The sequence below is a fragment of the Trichoderma evansii genome (genome assembly GCF_050947405.1).
Source record: "Trichoderma evansii strain SZMC 28006 chromosome Unknown GGI43scaffold_31, whole genome shotgun sequence".
Classification (NCBI taxonomy): domain Eukaryota; kingdom Fungi; phylum Ascomycota; class Sordariomycetes; order Hypocreales; family Hypocreaceae; genus Trichoderma; species Trichoderma evansii.
The window spans coordinates 340,877-359,635 of record NW_028145175.1 but is presented as its reverse complement, the minus strand read 5'-3'; the positions used below and the strand labels follow the sequence as shown (position 1 = coordinate 359,635).

General features: G+C 36.7%; 4 protein-coding genes across 4 annotated transcripts; 2 read left to right on the top strand and 2 right to left on the bottom strand.

The window, feature by feature from the left end:
• Nucleotides 1-3,945: 3,945 nt before the first annotated feature.
• Nucleotides 3,946-12,433, bottom strand: GGI43DRAFT_426134 (uncharacterized protein; the record flags this gene model as incomplete). Its single annotated transcript, XM_083208598.1, has 13 exons — nt 3,946-4,207; nt 4,268-6,110; nt 6,180-6,856; nt 6,912-7,146; nt 7,388-7,763; nt 7,819-8,106; nt 8,163-8,452; nt 8,517-8,676; nt 8,733-10,265; nt 10,324-10,435; nt 10,484-10,794; nt 10,845-12,293; nt 12,380-12,433. The coding sequence occupies 13 exons, from the start codon at nt 12,431-12,433 to the stop codon at nt 3,946-3,948; spliced, it is 7,590 nt and encodes a 2,529-aa protein (XP_083055843.1).
• Nucleotides 12,434-12,813: 380 nt separating this feature from the next.
• GGI43DRAFT_268049 (Rab GTPase-binding exocyst subunit SEC15) lies at nt 12,814-16,040 on the top strand. The gene is made up of 10 exons (XM_083201048.1): nt 12,814-13,042; nt 13,098-14,108; nt 14,169-14,300; nt 14,388-14,489; nt 14,573-14,682; nt 14,735-14,870; nt 14,938-15,230; nt 15,289-15,445; nt 15,528-15,781; nt 15,849-16,040. The coding sequence occupies exons 1-10, from the start codon at nt 12,992-12,994 to the stop codon at nt 15,922-15,924; spliced, it is 2,322 nt and encodes a 773-aa protein (XP_083055842.1). The 5' UTR covers nt 12,814-12,991; the 3' UTR covers nt 15,925-16,040.
• A 29-nt stretch (nt 16,041-16,069) lies between these two features.
• Nucleotides 16,070-17,406, bottom strand: GGI43DRAFT_268040 (histone-fold-containing protein). The gene is made up of 5 exons (XM_083201047.1): nt 17,323-17,406; nt 17,124-17,256; nt 17,047-17,060; nt 16,935-16,988; nt 16,070-16,863 (listed from the first exon to the last, which is right to left on the bottom strand). The coding sequence occupies exons 2-5, from the start codon at nt 17,209-17,211 to the stop codon at nt 16,156-16,158; spliced, it is 864 nt and encodes a 287-aa protein (XP_083055841.1). The 5' UTR covers nt 17,212-17,256; nt 17,323-17,406; the 3' UTR covers nt 16,070-16,155.
• Nucleotides 17,407-17,670: 264 nt separating this feature from the next.
• GGI43DRAFT_417729 (Fcf2 pre-rRNA processing-domain-containing protein) lies at nt 17,671-18,758 on the top strand. The gene is made up of 2 exons (XM_083207457.1): nt 17,671-17,989; nt 18,284-18,758. Exons 1-2 carry the CDS (start codon nt 17,780-17,782, stop codon nt 18,638-18,640), a joined length of 567 nt encoding a protein of 188 aa, XP_083055840.1. The 5' UTR covers nt 17,671-17,779; the 3' UTR covers nt 18,641-18,758.
• Nucleotide 18,759: the final 1 nt, after the last annotated feature.

Sequence of the window (18,759 nt, the reverse complement as noted above, 5' to 3'; positions counted from 1 at the left end):
AATTTATAATTAAATATTTTTTTTAATATTACTTATAAATATAATAATTATTTAAATAAAAGTTATTAATATATAATAATTTAATTATTAAATTTTTAAATAAAATTAATAATATAAAAATTTTTTAAAAAATAAATTTAAAATTTAAATTTATATTAATAAAATAATTAAAAAATTTATATATAATAATAATAAGTAATAATAATTAATTACTATTAAAATTAATAAAATTTAATAAGTTATATTTTAATTATATTATAATTAATATATTAATAACTAGTTATTTAAATTATTTAAATTATTTAAATAAAAAAAAATTAAATTTATATATTTAATTATTTAAATAAAAAAAAATTAAATTTATATATTTAATTATTTAAATAAGAAAAAATTAAATTTATATATTTAATTAATTAAATAAAATTAAAAATTTATATATTAATTTTTTTAAAAATTAATATATTATTTATTAATTTAATAATAAATTAAAAAATTAGTTTTTAATTTTAATTTAATTAGTTTATAAATTATAATTAATTTATAAGTATTTACTTTATAAGCTTATTATTATAATTATAAAAGTTAAATTATAATAAAAATATATTTATATTAATTAATTAATATAATATTTTATATTATATAATATTATATTTAAATATTATTTATTATTATTATTAACTAATTATAATTAATTTTAATAAAAATTATATTTTTTTTATTATTTTAATAATTTATTAAATATATATTATATATTTAATATTATTTTTAATTTTTTTTATTAATTTTTTTATAAGTTTTTTTATAAAAATTTATAAATATATTATTATTATAAATATTATTTTTTATAATATTAATAAATTAAATATTTTTTAATTATTATATTATATAATTAAATAAATATAATAAAAAATATATATAAATATATTTTATATATTTAATAAATTAAAATATTATTTTAAAATTTTATTAAATTAATAATATTATAATTAAATTCTTTTTGTATTTAAATTATAAAAAACTTTTATTTAAATTATAATAATTATATATTAAAACTTTTTAAAATTATAATATAATTATATAAATTAAATAAAATATAATTAAAATATAAATAAGCTTATATATAATTTAATAAAATATTTTTATAATTTTTTATAATTTAAATAAAAAAACTTAAAAAAAATAAAAACTATAAAATAAAAATTTATATATAAAATAATAAAAAAAACATTATTTAATATATATTAATTTTAATTTTTATATATATATAATTATTATTTTATATATTTAAAAAAAATTTTTTTTTTTAATAATTATTTATTAAAATTATAAATTAATTATTAAAAAATAAAAAATTATAATTAAATAAATAATTAATAATATATTATTTAAATTAAAAATTAAAAAAAAAAAAATATTTTAATAATTTTTAAATATAATTTTAATTTTTTTAATTAAAAAAATATTTTAATAAAATTTTTTTAAAATATTAAATTAATTAATATTAATATAATTTCTAGGTTTTATAATTTAATTTTAAATTAAATTTTTTTATTATAATTTTTTTTTTTAATAAAATTATTTTAATTTTATATATATATTTTTTTTTATAATTTATATATTTTTTATATTTTTATAAATTATAATTAAATATTTTTTTTATTAATTAATATTTAAATTTTAAAAAAATTATAATTTTTTTTATTTTTAATAAGTAATATTAAAATATTATTTATTATTTTTTAAAATTAAAAAATTTTTAATAGTTTTTTATTAAAATATAAATAATTATAAAAAAATATATTTTAATATTTTTTTTTATTTAATTATTTTTTTTTAATTATAATAATATTTTTATTTTATATAATTTTAAAATAATATAAAAAAATTATTTTAAATTAATATTAAAAATATTATTATAATTATTTTACTTATAATTAATAATATATATATTATTTCTAGTTTATTATAAAAATTAATAATAATATTTTAAAAAATATTTATAAAAAATAAAAATTAATAATATATTTAATAATAAATTTTATATTTTATTAATAATAATTAAAAAAAAATAAAATATAATTTTTTTAATTTTATATTTATTAATTTAAAAAAAAAATTATAATTAATTAATTAATAATAAAAATATTATATTTTATTTTTTAAATTATTAATAATATAAATTAATATTAAATAATAATTTTATTAATAATTAATTTATAAAATAAAATTAAAATTATTATTAAATTTTTTTTATTAATTTTTTTATAAGTTTTTTTTAAAAAAAATTATAAATATATTATTATTATAAATATTATTTTTTATAATATTAATAAATAAATTAATTATTATAATTAAATTTAAATAATAAATAATTTATTTTAATATATTTTTATATTTAATAAATAAAATAATTTTTTAAAATTTTATTAAATTATTAAAAAATATAAATTTTAATATAATTTTTTAATAATTTAATAAAATTTATAATAAATTAAAATTATAAAATATATTTTTTATTTTTTATTTTTTATTTTTAATTTTATTATTAATAATAAATGTATTTTTTTTTTTAATTATTAAAAAATAAAATTTATTTATTTTATATAAAATTTTAATATTAAAAAAAAATAATTTTTTATATATAAAAAATTAATAAAAAAATAAATTTTATTTATTATATATATATAATAATTTATAAATATTAAAATTTTATATATTTAATTTAATTTAAATTAATTATTATAAATAAATTAAAAAATTATAATTATATAAAATTATTAATTTTTTTTAAATTTTATTATTAATTTTTTTTATATTAAATAATATTAATATTAATAATATTAATTTAATTTATAATAAAAAAAATTATAAATTAAAATTTAATAAAAATATTTATTTATAATAATTTTATTATTAATTAATTTAAATAAAAAATATTAAATTAAAATTAAATATATTAAATAAATTATTTTATTTATTTTATAAGCTTATATTAATAAATATTATATAAAAATAATATTATCTAAAAATATTTTTTTTTATTATTATATAATAATTTTTATTATTATAATATAATTTTATATATATTAATATTAATTATTTTAATTATTTTTATTTTATAATTATTTAATTAAAAAATTTTAAATTTTTTAATTTTATTTATTATTATTAAATTTTATATTTTAAAATAATTTATAATAAAAATTTTAAAAAATTAAAAAAATAAAATTAATTATTATTTATTATTATTATATTTAAAAATTTAAATTTTTATTTATTAAAAAAATAATAAAAATTAAAAAACCTTTTTTTTAATTATAATAAAAAAATATATATTAAATATATTATATTATATTATTTATTTAAAATAAAATATTAATTTTAAATAATTATATAATTTATTAAAATTTAATTTATTATATATTTAATATTTTTATTAATTTAAATAAAAATTTATATTTTTATTATAAATATAATAATAATAAAAAATTTAAAAAAATATTTATTTATTTTAATTAATTTATATAATTATAAGTTTTTTTTATTTAATTTATTTTAAAAAAAATAAATTATTATATTTTTATTTTAATTTAAATATTAATATAAGAAATTTAATTAAAAAAAATATAAATTATAAATTATTTTATTATATTATTTTTATTATATTTATTTTTTAATAAATTAACTAGGGATTTTAATAATAATAATAAGAATAATAATAAATAATTTATTTTTTTATATTTAAAAGAAATTAAATAATAATAATATTTAAATAAAATATTTATTTATAATAAAATATAAAATTTATAATAAATTATAAAAGCCTAGGATATTATAAAAATAAAATTAATAAAATTTATTTTAATATTTTAATATTTAATATATAATTATATAATTATTAACTTTATATGTTAGTATATTAATATAATAAGTTCAAGAGCAGATTTATCTTACCTCGATTAACCTCTCTGTTAAATTAAAGCATGCTTGTCGAATCTCTTCCCTGAGATCTTGGGAAGAGAATCGTGATAGCCCTGCAAATCCCATCTTATGCAGTTTATCTATAAGCATATCCATGGAGGCCATTTTACCCTGAAAACTGACATTCGATGATATTGTTCGCAGTAAAGTATTCGCAGCTTTAAGAGCGCTACTATCCTGGCTATGCAGTAATACATCCTCAATTAACGCGGGTATTGCGCCGCATCTACATGCAGTCAGTCAAAATACCAAACCTAACTCCAACATACCAGCGGGTTGCACTTACAATTGCTCAAACACTAAAGGTCGCTGCAAGGCTAGGTCGTTAAGCCATTGCAAGCTCCGGACTTGAACCCGCTCCTCAAGATACTGGAAGTCAACTAATTCAATAGCAGAGATGAGCAGCAGATCTCTATCCCTTACACTCTCCATCTTCAGGCGACTGTTGAAGACAGTAGTGTCACCAACACCGTCTGAGTTGATCCCAGTTATCCAGAGACCGTCTCTATAGTCTTCATGCAGCACGCCCCTTGCCGAGATAAGGGCAAGATAAGGTAGTGAGTCTGTTGTAGGATCATCCTTAGGTGCTCGGGGGGTTGGAGTGGAATTGACAATTTCAAAAAATGAAGAAAGGACGCGCATTGCTGCCGGGCGTGTTGATGTGTCGGTGAGTCCGCGGACAAGGCAAGCACAAACCGCAAAATGAAAGTTCTCAAAATCGAAGTGGATTCCATATGCATCATCAAGCGGTAGCGCTGCCTCCTCAAGCTGAGCGCGGCTTTGTAGTAGAAGTGAAACTATTTTTTCTCCTGTAGCACCATTCATAGCACCAATATTGGTCAAGACTGCTTCGAGAAACTGAGCTGTGCAGTTGAAGAGGCCAATGGGCACAAGTCTAACAAGAGAAATGGCTAGCCAAAACAGCTGAAGGCCATAGCGAGATGAAGAGGGAAGCTTGATCATCATTTTAGATAGTGAAGTAACGATAGAAACCAGCATTTCGCTATTTCCATCTTCGCCAAACTGACCAATGCTGTTGCGTAGAGCGACAAGAACTTGATAGAGTAAGTCGTCATCTACCTCTTCACGGGCTAAGTATCCCATTACTGCAAAGGCCCTGGGCTGCACGGCTGGATTTATTTGGAAAGCTGTGCTTGCAACAAGACTCATCCATCGTGACCTCCAGCTATTGGCTAGATCAACTGAAGGTGCCGCAGTGGAACATATGTCAAATAAAATAACGGTTAGACTTTCCGTTGCTGCTAACGTCGAATTTGAGTCGTGTGCCGTCGAGATAGAAGCGCCATCTCGCATGGTTGCAGATGCCGAAGAAAACGCGTCTCCCCGAGGTTCGCAGAGAAGGTCAAGATCCGCCTTCAGTTTTGTAAGTTTGGCCTCATCCAAGTTGAAAGCCGTACACACTGAATGGATTGAGTTGATCAATAGCTTATATACAAGTGAGCGAACGCTATTATCGCCTGTGTTTGCCAGCATTGTTACAATGTGGAAGATTTCAGGCAAGAATAGTCTTGACTGAACACCACTATCAAACGACAATGCAACGCAAAACTGCAAAAGGACGCAAATTTCTGCCCAAACTGGGCTATCTTGTAGATACCTCGTTGGCCTCAAAGACGAGCGGTTAAGAGTTTTGCGAAGTCGAGAGAATATCTTTCCTCTGATAGAGGCAGTACCAATCCCAACAATGACAGGTGAGATGACATCTAATGAGTCTTCATGAGCTCCATAACTCAAAGCAGTTTTAATGAGCTCATCAAGAAATATGTCAAGCAGTAGCTCGTCATCGGTAATTGAAGGCAGCACAAAATGCTGGAGAGCATAAGAAAGGTGTTGATCCAGAACAATGAGGTCGATAAGCTTTCTTAGCAGTGTCGCGACCTTTTCTCTTCCCTTTTCACTATCTTGTTCACTAGTCAAAACATTTGTTCGAAGACCGGCAAGCCATGGTGACATATATGCCAAGCTGAGCGGCTTTTGTTCATCGGGAAAGCTCTCCCACCCAACGAAAAACTCGGTTAAGAAATCAGATGTGAGTTGCGGCTGCGTAGCTGCTAAAATGCTGCTTATTTCAACAACAAAACTCATGGGGTCAATGGGAACAGATATATCTGGCTCACCGGATTAGCATCAGAGGGCCGCCCTGGCGGATGTATCGAACATAACTGTTTAGTACTCACCTTTTGCACAAGATAATCTGGCATCTGCGCTAAATTTAAAGGCTCTGCACAATGCTCCAAGCAAATTATAAGATGCTAGCCTCAGGGAGCGATCAGAGCTTAATAAGTTAGTAAAGGCCAGGTTGAGTAGTGTACCAGGCACGTCTTGAGGACGCATTAGTCTCTCGAATGGCTTATAGGTGCGATTCTCTTTTCCATGCTTGTTCTTAGCGCTGCGGATGGTCTGAAGTACGTCCGCTTTCTTTGGACTGGTGAAATACATCACTATTTTCCCTCCATCTGCTCGGAGTCCAAAGGAAGAGTCATCTTCTGACTGCAATGATGTTGTTGCTTCTTCCACGTCGCCAAGCCGGAATATATCATTGACAGTAGTACTGAGGCGGAAGCCAGACAAGACTTCCTGTTTCTTGGTTGTTGCCACTTGGACAAACTGACTTCCCACTTTAATGACGACCTCCACCTTTCCTTTTGATTTAGAAAGCCTTGTGATGGGTTGAAACATGTAGCGTGTATCAGTTACAACGCTAATCGTTTCCTTCGGAAGATGGAGTTGGCTGAGATGAAAATGGGCTTGAAGATCCTGAAGGCTACCTATTAGATGATACTCTACGTTTCTTGGATGGAAAGCACTGCTGTCTGTCCTGGTGGATACTCGCAAAAGGTGTCGGAAACATCTCCTGTACATGTGCCGTCAGCAGCAATAAAAAGCCAAGAGAAGTACTTATAGCTTACCTGAAAGCACTATTCATGTTATAAACATAAATCCTTGTCTGATTAAGTGCGAGTTCTGATGGAGCAAGAAGATCTAGCATTTTGAAGAAGTCATCCTGGGGATCGTTCCGTCCATTGTAAGAAGTGGCGTCTATGAAGACACCGAAGGGTTCATGCCAGAGCCTGCTTGCAATCTGTCGACCAGTAAGCATAACCTCATTCAAAATTACTCGGTCGTCAATGATAATATTGTGAGCTCAATATAACGCCGTCATCATATTATATCACCAGACAAAGCATCTGCCGAATTATGGCGAGAGAGTAGGGAACCAACCTTGAGAAAGCAATAAAGCATTGTGTCGTAATCAATATTGTCCGCTTCAATATGTCGCAATATAATACAAATAATCGAAAGTCCATCCTAAGAAAATTCGTTAACGCACGCCCTACACTTGCAAAGGGGGACTATCTTGAAATTGAAGAGTATTTAGTATAACTTACTTTACTCTCGCCACCGTCATATACCGCACGAGATGTTAAATAAGACTCTGTACCACGAAAAGCGTTACGAAGCATGAAATTCTGAAATCGTGAATATAAAGGCGGGCTATTGGTGGAAATCTGAGGGCGGTTCCATGATATAGCCAAAGGTGGTGGGCCAAGATTTGCAATAAGATTACGAAATGGCTCTATGGCCGGTGACCGACCATGAGCATGCTCCCCAGGTGATCTTACAAATTCCCTACTTTCTCTGGAAACAAGGATTTGTCGAAGATGGTCCCAGTGATCATAAAGGAATCGATGCAAAACCACACATGATCCGAAATCAATGGCCTTTTTGTTGACAGTGATCTCCATTTGGCTTGGCGGAATCTTCCTAAGTGTCAGCTCATCTACTTACATAGGAAGCAGGTTTCAAACTACTCACCGATATTTCACGCAGAAAACCTATCACAACATGAATGTTTTGGACCAAGAAGAGATTAAGCGGAAACATATATGGCTCCTTTGTCCCGAACAGAACGTTGTTGGCCAAATTTTGGATAATCTTTGCGATAAGAAGCAGTCCTCGGCGCATTTCCTTGGATGGCGGTGTAGATACTAGTCCTTCTACCTCTGGAGCAACAATTGCAGGACAGAAGAACCGAAGGAAGATGAACGCGCCAACGGCAGTGTACTTGGCATTAGGAAAACGGTGCAAGACTGCATCGGAAATCTATTGACTGTGTGAGAGCTATTAACCAATAATGACCAAGCTTTGTCTAGACTCACTATACTGCATATTTTTCTGAACGATGGGGGTATATTGGAAGCAGAAGCACAAATATCGTCCATAAAAACCTTCGCAACGATCTGAAGCTGAAGGGCGTTCTTGTCCAATTCTTCTTGAGTGCCAACCCTAGTGGGATCCAGCTCCAAATCTAAATCTTGTGAGGTGAGCATGAGCCGTTCTAGGACCTTGTGAAGAGTTCCCTGTAAATAAGCAAAACCTTTCCATCTGGCATAGACAGATAGCATTTTGGTTGCTACACAATTACGCCGCAGAATTTCTGCCTCATTCTCTGAGGGAGAAGTTAGTCCATGCTTGACCCAATGCTGTCGAGTGTAAAGACCAAAGTAACTCACCGGTTTGCTCTATTTCGGCTCTAATCAGTGCCTCAAAAAGTTCGAAAATGAGGCCTCTCTGCTCAAATACCGTTAAAAGGGAAATTGTGAGCTCATCGACGTCTGTGCTTGGACATATGGCGCTCATTGACGTAGAAAATGATAAATCTTTTGTAATCAACTTCATCCAGAATGTTAGTGGCACAATATACCTAAACAGGGTGCGAGAGAACAAACCTCTAGAACTTCCTCGTATTTTTTGCTCACAGCCGAGTCTGTCAAGTTACTGAATTCGGTTCCCTGAACGAGTATATTGAACAGAACTTTGACAAATGCGGTTCGAATCTCAACGTTATCATGATATCCGATATTGATGGAATGTTTCAAACCGACGTCGATATTCGCGCTCAGGAGATTAGAAAGAATGGTAATAGCCAAATCTGAATTAGAAATGACTTCATCTCGGCCAGGAAGTGTTGTAGCAAGATCCGTTCTGCTCACTTCGGCCGATTCATGATTTAAAAGAGAAAGAAATCGATTGAAGTAAGTATGGAACATCTGAGACTTCATCTCACTCATTCCAACATCCGATTGGCTGTCAGCGGGCTGTAGCGGCAGACGGAAGGTGAGATTTGCTAGAGCTCGTAGACAAGCTTTGTCAAGGTCTTTTTGAACTCTGCTCAGATCATCTTGTCTCCCAACCAACCCAGTCTGATCCACGAGCGGGGATCGCGGTCGGTCTATCCAACCGATGATATACTCAAGGACCTGATTTCGTATATGGACGTCATCACGAAGGTTTAAATGCTCTTTCCTCTTTGTCACAATTTCGCACAATTGGCAAACCCTTATCTCAACACGCAGGGTATTTACAGTATCTGCAATTCCATCAATGAACTTGGCGAAATTCAGTGTTATTAGGCCCAAGTGAACAGATGAGGCAGCAGCTAAATCCGCGGGGATTTCCAGTCTTTCGACCAAAGTCTTTAATAAAGAAGCAGCCTGCTCTGCAAAAATGATATCGGTTTCTTGAGCTTTGTCTGCTGGAGTGAGGACGCCGGCAAATAGCACTTCTAATTCTGACTCCAGAGCTTTGAACAAGGCAGGGTAGAGAATAGGAGATACTTCGCTGGACAATATCTCTCGCATAGCTTCACGAACCCTGACGTTTGCACACGCTAAAAGCTGAATAGCTAGCTTGAGGTAGCGTTTAAGGGAAGATTCTTCAGATTGCTCAGCTGGAGATCGGTCGATCCATGCCAGATTTTGGAGTGAAGGGTCCTCTGCGGCAATAGCCTGGTCCGTAGTACAAGCCCCCCCAAGAGACGCAAGAAATCCTGAAAAGTTTCGCCATTCTGACAGAAGTCGATCATCAACAGAATTCGGATGGAGCGTAGAAACCTTCTGGACTAAAAAGATCCAACGATCGAATGCCATTTCCCAAGCGTTTAGTATGCCCAATGTCGGAAACTGTATCCGACGTAGGAGGTTTCGAATACGCTTTTGAAAAGCGACCAATCCTGTGAACCGGAAAGCTGGAGAAGCAATCTCGCGGAATATATCTCCATTACGAAGCACCGAAGCTGATGATTTGACGGATTCGGTGAATTCACTGATGCAAGTACACTCTGCTAGAAATAGGCCAATGCAGGACGTCACAAGCTGACAAACGTCAATATCTGCGGAACAAAGAGATACCAAGAGAATAGTCTCCAGTTTTGACGATGCGGCTACCATATCAGGGAGTTCGTCAGGAAGCCGTGTCAATTCCTACAGAAATGGTTAATGAAGTTAGGGGATTGCTGTGTAATACATTAAGAAGACCTACCGGAATATTCTTCAGTATTGTAAGGCGAGCTTTCAGATAATCATGCAGTGTCGTCAGTTCAGGGAGCCGAGGATGAACCATTCGTTCACATAATTCTAATATAACCTTGGAGCTAAACGTGTATTAGCTTATGTCGAGCAAGATATGCGCTTGATTTTACCTTCGAGTCCAGAAAGTTTCCCGCAGTTCGACTATTTCGGGATGGCTGTGCTCATTGAATGCCTTGACAGCCTCCGGATGTTCTGCGAACAGTCGCTCAGCGACCTCGGTTGCTGTCTGGCAAATAATCTTGTTGGATGATATTACAGTAAATATAAATGGCCCCAAAGTATCAATCGCCGGGGATTGGCGAGTCAGTTCATTTAGCAATGGCGTAGGCAGAGCGCCCAGAAACTTGAGGATACTGCGTGCTATGTTTATGACCTCGTTACTGAGAATAGCTGTCGAATCCCATTGAGCAGCAACACAAGCCTAACAGCAGTCAGCATCGCCACAGTGGGAAGTAACAAGAGGTGGCAAACCTTTAGCTGTGACTGAATGAAGGGAAGGGCATCGTTGAAGAGTTCATTGTCCTTGGAAGAGTTTGGTTGGTTTGCAAGATGACAGCATGCTTGGATGACCGCAACTTTGAACCTATATGGCGATGAAGGTGAGATACACGTATCAAGGACAGTGTCAATGCACACTTCCAAGTTTAGATGTGCCAAAGTAATAAAAGCAGCAGTGATCATATTTTGGTCAAACTGGGCTGAGAGCGAATTTGTAGCAGAATGGCGAAACACGGCATCCCGTACTTCATCTTGCACATCCATTGCATAACTGACAAGGGCAGAGTCGCTCTCTGCATTGAAATGGCGAGCAGCACGGAGCAAAGAGATGACACAATATCCTGCTTGCTCATTTCCATTCTTCATGGCTTTACGCAACCCATCGAGAAACGACACTTTCTTCATGATATTGCCGCCCCTGACCTCTCTCATGTTACTAGCAACTTCGAAAACATCAGGCATTAGGAAAAGGAGAGTCGTTTGAAGAGGAAATAGAAGCGTTTTGCGTCTAACGTCAGTCACGGTTTGTGTCATATCAAAAAGAGTGTCTGCGCCTCCATCAAGCCGCCTATGGAGGCGGTGGAGGTGAGTAAATTCTTGCGGACACCGATCAATCCATCGGGATATTAATAATGGTATAGCAGCAGCGACAGCATTTTGATATGACTTTCGAAAGTGAAGATAGCTTGAACAAAACTCTTGTATGATAGAGCCAAGCCTAGCACTATCAACCCAGAAAGAGGAAACAAGCTGCACAATTATGAGCGAGCCCCTCTCCGACTCTTGAGAGATTCCGGGTTCTGCGGTTATATCTGCCGCCGCAGAAACGCGGACATTGTATATAACATTTTTAAGGTAGCTAAATGAATGGGACCAGCTGGATGCTGTGACATATCCCACAAGTGCTTTAACATGAGCTTCGACCTCTTTAAAGTACGAAGTAAGGGGGCTTTCGCTGGCCGTATCGTAATGGGTATCTTGTGGCGTTCCACTGGTCGAGAAAGTTACGCTGGTACCAGGTTCAAGGCTTTGATCCAGGAGTACTTGCGCCGAGAGCATATAATTGTCGGATATCGGTTCCAGCAGATCTTTGAGCGCATCGAAGATTCGAACAACAAGCCTCTCGCCCAACGTAGTAGACGGCAAAGCTGTGCCACTGTTGCGAGAATTGGGTTGTGCGGCCCAATGGGCAGAGCAGCAGTCTGCCGCGAGACTCAGGACGAAGAGCTCAGACGACAACACCAGGCTCGGGTGCTCCGAGATGACATGGTAGGGGCGCGCGAGATCTTCGAGTAGTGCCACCAGGGACTCGAGGATTGTGTCGACGGACGCCTTGCTTAGGTCAACGAGGGTTGACCTCGTTATATGCAGTACTTCATCCTCCAGGGGATTTGGGCTGCTCGTTCCGGTGACGTGCGGTAGCTAACCGTAGCGCAAGAATGTATAAATCTATATTAGCCGGCATTCGCAACGTTAAAGTTTACACGGGCTGGACATCTAGTGCTCACCCTGCTAGATAGCCGTTCAACCAAGCAGCCCACCAGGCTTGAATCTCCAGACATGACGACGACCTGGAGATTTCGGAACGAGCAAGCTGGTTGGAAATGGATGAGGCCATGGTCGAATTAGGGACTGGAAAGCAGAGCGCGGGGTACTTTCTAGTAGGTACAGATAGCACGGCACGGCCCCCTAAGATGTGGGATCCCTGGTGCTGTATCGTAGCTAATCAAGCGCTAATAGCCGCAGCACAGCTCTGTGCATAATAAAGCAATTGATATCGATTGGTGAAATAGGGACTCATGCTGAGGAATGTAAAATTCTAACGACGCCTATGGCATGTCTGGGTTTAATCAAATAATGGCATAGTAGTCTTCTAAAACAAAATTAACTTAACCGAAACATATCTTCAGATGCTTTTTCGAAGGGACTTTGACAAGGGGTACCTGAGGCACCTTAAATGCTAGGCTGGTACCTAGCGCCGAAACTCCGTAGCTTGTCTGTCACTGCGGTTGAGCATCTGCATCTTCACCCTTGCCATTAATCTTGACCACTTCTACCTGTTCAACTATTTCCAGACTTACAGGAATACAGGGGCGTGTCTCCGGAGCCAATATGCAACAATGCCTCGTAGGCACGGTGCTCTAGACGACTACACGTCTGCTGTACCTCAAGTTCGTGATTCCATTACACGTTGCTCTCTATCAGCCTAGCCTAACCAAGTGCCAGATCATCTTGTCGACCTCTGATTCCGATTACCTTGACCACCTCATACCTGTGCTTAAAGATGCTACTAACTCGCGGCGAACGCCAGCTCTGCTGCAATCCCTATCTCGCTATTCCGAAGACCGCGAGACAGACATCGAACGAATCGGATTGACGAAGCACGAAGAGTTTCTGGATTCGGTCCACAGATTGCAGGAAGTACGCGAGGGGACCGTCACTCTCACGACCGAGATTCTCAAGCTCAACCAGTCGATTCAAGCAAGCACTGAGAAGCTTGCTGAGCAAAAAGGCGCCCTCGTCAACACCAAGGCTGTGCGCCAGAACATTGCTGACGCGGCAGATGCCCTCCGCGAGTCTCTTACAGTACTGCATGCCGTCAACCACTCCCACGAACTTGTACGCCGAAAGAAGTACTACTCTGCTCTGAAGTCGCTGGAAGATTTGCAGAATGAACATCTTGTCCCTATCCTTCAGAATCGGTATGCGACCCAGCATCGTTTGGCCGATGTTATTCAGAAGTCCCTTCCTGCCTCGCGAAGGGCAATTTCCGAAGCGGTCATGTCTGACTTGAATACCTGGCTTTTTCGGATCCGTGAAACCTCGCAATTTCTTGGAGAAGTCGCATTCTATCATACTGAGATGCGGAGGTCGCGGCAGAGGGCGCGAATCGAGAATGAGAAATTCTTGGAAAATTTCAAGTTAAACTCCTCCATTGAGCTTATTTCGGATGAAAATGAAGAATTTGATGTGCTCGACAATGAAGAATTACAAGTTGATTTTACGCCACTATTTGAAGCTCTGCATATTCATGATGCTCTTGGGCATAGCGACCGGTTTCGATCAGAATACGCCTCTACTAGGCGTCAACAAAAGGATCTTCTTATCCCGACCTCAATTGATCTGCTAGCTGAGGATGAATCATCTCTTAGCAGCTTACTTGAGGGAATAGCCGGGTTCGCAATCATAGAAAAGGCAACGATGGCGCGCGTGCCTTATCTACGCTCGGTGGTTGATGTAAGTCTACCTGCGCATTAAATTTCAAAGTGCTCAGTTTTATTCTAACAAATAACACAGGTAGAGGAACTATGGGATTCCATGTGCACTGCAGCTATAAATATCACAACAAAATCCCTGAAAGATATCGACAATGCTGAAGTGTTACTTAAAATAAAAGGCTTTATCGCCATGTTCATCCAAACTATGGAAGTAAGCATGTTTCCGTGTAAAACAAAAAGAAAGAAAAGAAAGAAGAAAGATAGCTACATTAATTTGGCAGTCACTGATTGTGTTTAGGGCTGGGGATACTCCGTCTCTGCTCTTGATAACTTCCTCTTACAGCTCTTCGATAAATATGCTCAGCTGCTGAAGCGTCGATTCAGTGAAGACTTTCAAGAGGTTAGTATGGAAATTCACCTTTCTCTCTCGCATTTTATTTTTCAAAGTAGAAATTCATTTTTCCAACATTACATACGTGATAGATTGTTTCCACCGACGACTACATGCCAATGGCTATCAACTCGCTCAGCGATTACGAGAAAGTGATCAATGTCAGCTGGTTTACACCAGATCGACCTACGGAGGAACTTGCGTGAGTCTATCTTATTCCTCCAAAATGCGCAGATGCTGACGATGATGAATAGATTTCCATGTGTTCTACCATTCTCTCAGATGTACCCCCTCTGCTGTATCGATATCCGAAACTTTCTGAACCAGTTCTATTTCTTTCTCGATGACCACTTTCAGCACTCAGATATTATTGATGAAACCCTCCGAAAGGTCTGATCTTTATGCTCTCCCCTTAATGTTTCAATCTAGTGGAATAGATAGCTGACCAATGAAACAGTCTTTGGATGAGCTTTTAAGTGAGAAAGTTTGCAAGTCTCTCGTCGAGCGTCTTAGCTCCCAATACCTGGGACAGATTGTGCAGATTCTCATCAATTTAGAGCACTTTGAGATAGCGTGCCGAGAGCTAGAACAGCTGTTGATCAGAGCAAGATCTACCACTTCGGCGGGTGGTCCTTTGAGATTGAATGCAACCGAAGAGTTCCGCAACAACAAGAAGACTGCCGAAAAAAGAATATTTGAGCTAGTCAACTCAAAAATTGACGATCTTGTCGATACTGCAGAATATGACTGGTAAGACATTTGCATATAGAACTCACCACAGGAGCTAATGAAACCATTTACTATATAGGTTGGCAAGTGCAGTGCCGACGGAGCCAAGCAACTACATGCAAACTCTTACTCGATATCTATCCAACATTATGAACTCAACGCTCCTGGGTTTGCCTAGGGAAATTAAAGAATTGATCTATTTTGATGCTCTGAGCCACGCAGCCGAGAAGATTTTAGTAAGCTGCCTATCAAATCTTTTTTTTTTTTTTTTTTTAAAAAAAAAAGTGTAGTTCAGTTTATATGTACTGACCAAAAAAGGCACTCCCTCTTTCATCAGAAGTTCGAAACATCAACAGTCATGGAGTCTCAGCTTTGGCACAAGACGTCAACTATCTTACCGACTTTGTTGGGAGCTTAGAAAACGGACAGATGCTACGTGAAAATCTTGACGAGCTTCAGCAGACTGTGAATCTCATGCAGTCCGATAATCATGACGAATTCTATGATATTTCAATCCGCAACAAGAAATATGGCCGAGTTGATCCTCTCAATGGGCCGATGCTACTCGAGAAGTACGTCATCACCCGTACACTTGAAAACAAAATATGCCCAAAACAAACAAGAGCTAACATAGTGTAGGCTTACTCCTACCGCACAACCTTCGGCGAGAACTGCGCCGCTTTCCAATCTGTCTCGCTTCGCCATCATGAAATGAAGCAAACTGTTTTTAAGATGTGTCTCCAGATCACAAGAGTTGTCTGATGTTTTGCCCATTTGGAGACTCCTCACATTATCAGGGAGGGTGTAGGCAGTAGATAACTTGAGCCAGCGAACTTTGTTATGTCACAACCGACCGTGATATTGCACTTGTCTCATGCTGGCTTTCATCAACTCCCTTTTCAATCTAAAGCGAGACCTATTCGAATTCTTCAGACTGCATTGGTGCCTATCGACTATTAGCAGGGTTATGTTGCGGCAGAATTTTACTTACCTGTTGTGGTTGCATTGCTGAGTATGGATACATGCCCTCCATCTCACCATACATGGCTGTTTGTGGCTGGGTCTGTCCATAAGCGGCAGCGGGAGGGCCCGGGGGAACCTGGCCAGGATACATGTTGGTGGTCTGTCTGTAGTCTTGCTCAGAGCCGAGCGCATGCGCGCCCATATAGTCTGCAGCCATTGGGTGACCAGACGGATGGCCAGCCGCCTGGGCCATGCCTGGGTGCCCGGGCATTGGTGCTTGGGCTCCGCCGGGTACTGGCTGCGCGGCGGATGGCTGGGTGGTGGTTCTTTTGGCGTGTGCTGTAGCTTCTTCTCTAGGGACAATGTCGATCAAGAAATCAAACATGTCGGATTTAGCAAGTGCCGAGGCAATGTCGGATCGCTGCAGAGTGCGGCGCTTATTCTCCTCAGCATGGATCCATGCTCGCATGGTGAGTTCTGTAATAAATATGTCACAGCCCTTGGCGAATAGAATCGGTGCTTCCGCAGATATCATCTTGACTTCTGGGTCGGCCTTCATGACCTTCTTGATACGGGCAAGGGGGAGCTGATGGATTTTGTAATCGTGAGTGTCGCTTTCCAGGTGGCTAATTGTCTGTTGCCAGTACGTTGTCAAAATATCCTTGTACTGTCCTGTGAGTCCTTGGTGAACCTAGCAGCCCAGTGGTCAGCTATCAGAAGCCAAGAGTAGAAGCGCAAAAAAGAAGCAGGAGGAGAACAAACATTAGCCCAGGGGCCGGTGTATAGCTCGGCCGGCGCAAAGCCTTGCGAGGCAAGCTGTATCTGTTGTTAACAAGGATGGCATGGCCAAACAGATTATTTGAACTATACGAACAGCAGCACAGGCACCTATGCGGGCGCATTAGCATTTCCATAGCGGACGCTCAGCCGGGCAGCGAGAGAAGAACTAACCATAGTGACCTCCTTGTGTGGGATCGTATACGGGTGGCGGCCGGTTATGTGACGGGTGGGTTGGTGCTGACTGGTTTTGCGACTCCATTGTTTAACGCTGGGTGGGTGATGGGCAGCGAGGTTGGCGACGGTGCTGCAAGGCAAGCTATTAAATAGCATCAGAGACTAGCATCGATAACTCATCATAGGGTATACGTACATAAAAGCGAGGATATAAACAAGTCCCTGTTTACCAGCGAGACTCAAGCCACTGTATCAGCAAAAATCCAACAGGTGCAGCAAGCGCGTTATCAGTGTAACAGCAATCGCGTTGTTGATTTTGGGCTCTACTTGGATGATGTTGTCAGAGCTGCTTCACAACTGGAGCAGCGGCTAGCTTATGCGCTGGGCAGCCATCATTAACCCGAACCAGCTAGGCGATTCGTGCCTCGCTTTCTGGATAGCTGCATAAATTCCCACATGCCATAATGCCCGCATTACATAATTGGTTTTTTGGCAGTGGGGGCCGAAAAAAATTCTTGTAATAGGATATCCACTTCTCTGCATAACCAAAATCACCAGGATTTCTCTTTCCAAAAAAGCTTCTTTCTCGAAAATTTTCCCTCCAGCGCTTTCTCACAAGGCCGGCAATTGATTTCATTGTCGCGGGTCATATTATGGCTGACTTTGCCGATAATGACATCCAGAAGCTCCTACAGCAAGCCGAGCAGCGTCTCAGCGGTGGTGTAGTCGCCCAGGAAGCTTCAACAGCTTCGCCGGCGGCCAAGCCAGTAGGAGAGGATGTTGTCAAGGCTGTAGCTCCCACGCCAGAGATGGCGCAAGTCCGCGTGCCACAGCCCAAGGTGGATGCACAGCGGAAGGGTAAGGTAAGCTGAAAATCCTCTTATTGCTTCTTTCTACCTCTCATTTCATTCCCTCTATCCTTCATGTCCTCTTTCAAACGAGATTGCCGGTATAAAGATGAAAGTTAGCCGCAAGGCACAATGACACGGGACAACGTCCGTCTTGGGCTATCGTCCCGTGGCTCCTGATTTTTTTTTATCATCATAGTTACTCTGAATACCAAGCTACTCAAGTCACCTTTTACACTCACCCCCAATGGGCCAATATCAGCTTTTTTTATGTAACTGGCGGAAGGCTTAATCGCTAACATGTAACAGAACACAGCAGGCGCTGACTGGTTTGATCTTCCCAAAACCAACATGACGCCAGAGTTCAAGAGAGACTGGCAACTTTTGCGCATGCGAAATGTCCTAGACCCTAAACATCAGAGAAAAAACCTACGAGCCAGCGCCCCCGTATATTCGCAGGTGGGCAAAGTCATTGCCAGTCCAACCGACCCATACAGCGCGAGACTTGGCCGTAAGGAGAGAAAGCAAACACTACTAGAGACCGTCATGGTTGCGCATAATGACACGAAGCTCGCGTCCAAATACTCTTCCATACAGGACCAGAAGAGAGAAGGACGAAAGGCATTCTACAAATCAGTAGTTGCTAAACGACGACAAAGAAACTAAGGCCCAAGACCTAATCTTGAAATGATACCCGGAACAATAATGGAGTTTTCATGTAGTTGACAAGCTATCTATGGTTGAACAATTTAGCAAAAAAATGAATAAAAGAACAGTAATGCTAT